The following is a 5,137-nucleotide window of genomic DNA, read 5'->3' on the forward strand; positions in this document are numbered from 1 at the left end:
GTTTATTATAGAATGTATGTTCATGACATATTTACTGTTTATTATAGAATGTATGTTCATGACATATTTACTGTTTATTATAGAATGTATGTTCATGACATATTTACTATTTATTATAGAATGTATGTTCATGATATATTTACTGTTTATTATAGAATGTATGTTCACGACATATTTACTGTTTATTATAGAATGTATGTTCATGACATATTTACTATTTATTATAGAATGTATGTTCATGACATATTTACTATTTATTATAGAATGTATGTTCATGACATATTTACTATCAAGAAATTGTGCTGATAAATTGCTGCAATATTTGGAAACCATAAGATTTACTGTTGAATGTAAACAAGAGTCAACTGTTTCTTTACTGTTGAATGTAAACAAGAGACAACTTTTAGACATTATTATTTACAACCAACAAGGTAGTTTTGAAGTAACTTATTTATCGTAAACGAAATTATTCAGGACTTTGTGCACATTTCAGTGGTTTCGTTACAAAGTCATTTAAAGTAAATTTGGTAGAAATACTTGTCAATCATGCTTACAGGATGTTAAGCAATTATTCAGACTTCCATGATGAAATAAGTCGTATTAAAAATGAAGCGCAATGAGTTTGATAGTAGTTTCATTGATACGAATGTCGATGAAATGCTAAATGTACTAAATTCGAGAGAATGCGATAATTGCAAATGTGAAACCAAGACTTAATCAACAGAATGCGACAATACCGCTTATTCTGGTATTGTTAAAATATATCTGGCAAACTAGGTCATGGAAGCTTTCTTTAAGATCAAAAAATGCAAGATTTTTAAACATGTGGTATATATGACTGAAAAACTACGGTATGGGAAGCATTAATTCTCGGTAGAAATTAGAATATGTGGTACCATGGCAACACTGAGCTATGTGGAAAGCTTACTGAGAAGATAATACATCAAAATCAAATAATATAAGAAGTTCATTTAGTCAAACATTTTCTTACAGTACTCAATTTTAAGATAAGATTTCTACCGATGTTAATAAAAAAGTCGCATAAAAGCTACTATCAGGTGTCTTTTTTATAACGCAACTTTATTTGATAATTGAAACCGGTAAAAGATAAGTTCAACTAAATGTAGTGTTGTTCGAGAGAGTGTTGGGAAATGCGCAAAATATTGTACGTTGAAACTATGGGATTTGTGTACCAGTAAACTTATTTGACACAAGACATCCCGGAATCTTGACGTGGATCCAAACAAATGAGTCATTCCGAAAAGGTTTGATTTGGTTTGGTTAGACAAAAAGAAGACGTTTGGCACAATTTTAAGGTGTATGTTTTTAGGCCAGACCCGTGAACTGGCCCAAAACCATGAGAGCCAACATGAAAAAGTTAACTTGTAAATGTAAAGTAAAACGGTGTAACAATGAAACAAGCTTGAAATGTTCTAAATGTGGCAGTTAAGCTAAACCGTTGGTCTAAGTCTGATGAGGGAAGAACTTATTCGTAGAAACCTCAATCGATTTGATATACTAGCTGAATCGGGCACAACAGTATCGCTATCTTCAAAAAAAGGGGATTAGAATCATACATAAGAACTCGTTAGTTTCAATATTTTGTGAAAGTTCACAGATGCAGTGTTCAAGATGAAGCAGATGCACAATGTATTATAAAACGATTTCCCTGGTGATTCTCAAATTTAAAATACCATGTCTGCAATGAAGAGTAAATAGAAGAAGGATGCTATAATGGTACCACCATCTATATAGACTTCATTATGTCATATTTTCATTAATATTTAGTTGTTTGTTTTTTCGTTCGTTTTGGAAGTTGTGCCGAGCTGCATTGATCGAGATCTATCGAAACGACCCTAAATCACTGGTTTACATAATAATCCCCCTGTTGACCATCCGAGGTTTCGTACCAAAAGATACTGAGCTGGCTCGTATGGCAGGTGTTAAAAAGAAAGTTTTCATCTGGTTGATACAGCTACTAGATACTTATAAAATTGTACAATTGAAACTAAACTTATTAAACGAATACATAACAAATTTGCCATTATTTTGAATTTTTAAAAAGTTATTAGTTTTAAACTTGATAGAAATGTCCGATTAGCAGTCAGTAAGAATTCGCATTAATAAACCATTGTAACATTACTCATCATCAGTAATTCAGACGTTACAAACTAAATGTTGTTCTGAAACTCCTTTTCAAGTAGTTACTGATCTCGCTTTCACAACAGTTATTTATCTGTATATATATATATGACTAAAACAATCAGCGTGTTCATTGTACAATTCAAACAATAATCCTTTCAGTTTCTTCTTTAAGAAACCTAAATTTCATTTCACTTGAAAAAAATGAAACTTTTGAAGTAAACATTTGAAATAGGTAATAAAGATTTTTTTTGCCAAAAAACAAAACAAAACAAACAAACTTATATCTTAGTCTGTGAAGTGGAATTAGGGTGAAAACTACTTCTACTAGAAGCATTTGACCAAATAACTCTTTCTTCCCTAATTCTGTCCTTTGGTGGCTCAGCGATACGTTTGAGGACATATGATACTAAAAATCGGGTTTCGATACCGGTGGTGGGCAGAGCACAGATAGCACATTATATGGCTTTGCGCTTAACAACAACAAACAAACATTAATTTTATATTCTTAAACACGACTGCCTGGTTCCTAAACATTTGGATTTCCAAAAAATCACAAAACAGAAATCGAACTGAACTCGAATCCCTCGTACTCTTTAATATTAAATTATAGATTGATGATCAGGCGGTTCTTGCTTAATAAAATAACTTAAAAACTGGATGAGTCTTTCTTTAAGGGAAATTTGTTTGCTCTGTTAAAACTATTATAAGAAAGAGAATATAAGCGGTAGTACGAATAAAAGATACCAAAAAAATATTTTAACAACCTGAATATTAATATAAGTGTTTTTATCATGTTGTTTTTAGAGCCTCGCAGCCCTATACCCCCGATCTTCACGAGTTTCAGCCATAGTGAATACGTAGTTCAAGGCAATCCTGCTACCTTAACGTGTGTGGCTCATGGTAAACCTCCTCCACACTACTATTGGTACAAAGTAAATCATGGGTTTCGAACTCTTATCCAGTCAGAATATCGAATAATTCTGACAGCTGGTGTTCTGGTGATCCAGCATACCAGAGTAGAGGATACCGGGACGTATGTGTGTATTGCAAATAATAGTGTAGGGGAAGTGGAGAGAAAGATAGAGCTGTATGTTACCGGTAAGTATATATTGTTAGAAGGTATTAATAGTGTGGGGGAAGTGGAAGCGAGATAGAGGTATACGTTACGGGCAAGTAGATACTGCTAGGAGATATTAATAGTCTAGGGGAAGTGGAAAGCAGTGTAGAGGTATGTGTAGATATTGTTACAAGGTATTAATAGTCTAGGGGAAGTGGAAAGCAGGGTAGAGGTATGTGTAGATATTGTTACAAGGTATTAATAGTCTAGGGGAAGTGGAAAGCAGGGTAGCGGTATACGTTACGGGTAAGTAGATATTTTTTGTGGTATAAACTATGTAGCTATGGGTTCAGGTTGATGCAGAAGGATAGATTGTGCATGTAATGTATTCTTGTAGTAAGAAATAAGGAAGATAATTCTGATTATCGTTTGGTATAGAGTAAAAAACAAGAGTGCTTTTGTGTGTCGTCTTAAGATTAATGTTTGCACCATTTGAACTTTCGTTAAGCAAACTTTTTTTGAATTTATTCCCTTAAGGAAAACATGAAACAATAATTATTGCTATATACAAACTGTGTAGAATAGGGTGAGTAGGAGAACAAATTGATAAGTTTACAAAACTGAGGATAGCAGAATGAATATCATTGTTACTGTAGATGAGTTAGCAGGATTTGTAACTGGATAACTTTATCAAGAATAAAGGCTACAGCTAAAAGGTTGGTAAACTATATTTTTATCATAGGTAAACTGGTTACGAAAACGCACATTTCTGAATAGGCTTAAGAAATATACAAATAATATAGAGATAATGGTTATAGATAATAAAATATTCACGAAAAATGAAAACGGAGTCTATCAGCGTGGAAATGTTTATAGGAAATTATGTACACAGATGGAATTCCGTAATTAAACACACAATTAAAAACTGGTTTTGTCTGTCTTGGTAAGAAAAGTAATTGTGAGATTATCGTGAATATGATAAGAGTATTTAATCAGTCGTAATAAGTTATGTTTTTCATGGGTTACAAATCAAAAGTATAACAGTTGTTTATTAGGAGTAAGAAGGCCAAAGGTAAGTAAGAGAGAATATCATGGTTACAAATCAAAAGTATAACAGTTGTTTATTAGGAGTAAGAAGGCCAAAGGTAAGTAAGAGAGAATATCATGGGTTACAAATCAAAAGTATAACAGTTGTTTATTAGGAGTAAGAAGGCCAAAGGTAAGTAAGAGAGAATATCATGGGTTACAAATCAAAAGTATAACAGTTGTTTATTAGGAGTAAGAAGGCCCAAGGTAAGTAATAGAGAATATCGCTGGACAATGTGGGGATTTTTCAATACAATAAAATGCTTTTAAGATAAGAGGATGTCTTGCTATAACAAGTCTGTAATTATGCTATATAATATAAAGAAGCATATTTTCTACACTTTTTGTACACAAGATGATGCAGTCGGAACTTGATCCGTAAAAAAAAGATAATTGTAAATTTCCATATTTCACAAGAGTGTTCATTGGTTTATCTTTTAAATCAAATATTTTATATTTTCCGCAAAGACAGAATTATTTGACTTGCATGCCCTTGAATATTGCTATCAGTTATCGCAAGATAACTTTGATGAAGAACACAATTTCCATATCTATTAATGTTAAAAAAATTCTATTATCTATAGAATACTTTAAAAATATCGGTTAAATCATATTTGTTTCATTGTTACACTAACCCGATATGTGAGTTAGAGGGTTAAGAGTTATATTGAACACTATTCATTATATAACCGTCAAGCACTCGACATTAAACGTATCGTTTTACATTACTGGAGTTAAATATGAATATTTATGGCATGTTTTGACAATATCCGAACGCTACATTTGTAAAAATACAACTGGGTAAAATATCTCCTACAACTATTAACTTATTCCTTTTTCTACAAAAGT

General features: G+C 32.1%; 1 protein-coding gene across 1 annotated transcript in view; it reads left to right on the forward strand.

Moving 5' to 3' along the window:
* Window positions 1–5,137, forward strand: part of LOC106458231 (Down syndrome cell adhesion molecule-like protein Dscam2) — a 260,015-nt gene that overhangs the window by 177,786 nt on the left and 77,092 nt on the right. Inside the window, exon 5 of the mRNA XM_022384379.1 lies at window positions 2,950–3,243. Coding sequence (XP_022240087.1) covers window positions 2,950–3,243 — 294 coding nt within the window. The remainder of the gene's footprint in view (window positions 1–2,949; window positions 3,244–5,137) is intronic.

Source organism: Limulus polyphemus, unplaced genomic scaffold (genome assembly GCF_000517525.1).
Source record: "Limulus polyphemus unplaced genomic scaffold, Limulus_polyphemus-2.1.2 Scaffold432, whole genome shotgun sequence".
Lineage (NCBI taxonomy): Eukaryota > Metazoa > Arthropoda > Merostomata > Xiphosura > Limulidae > Limulus > Limulus polyphemus.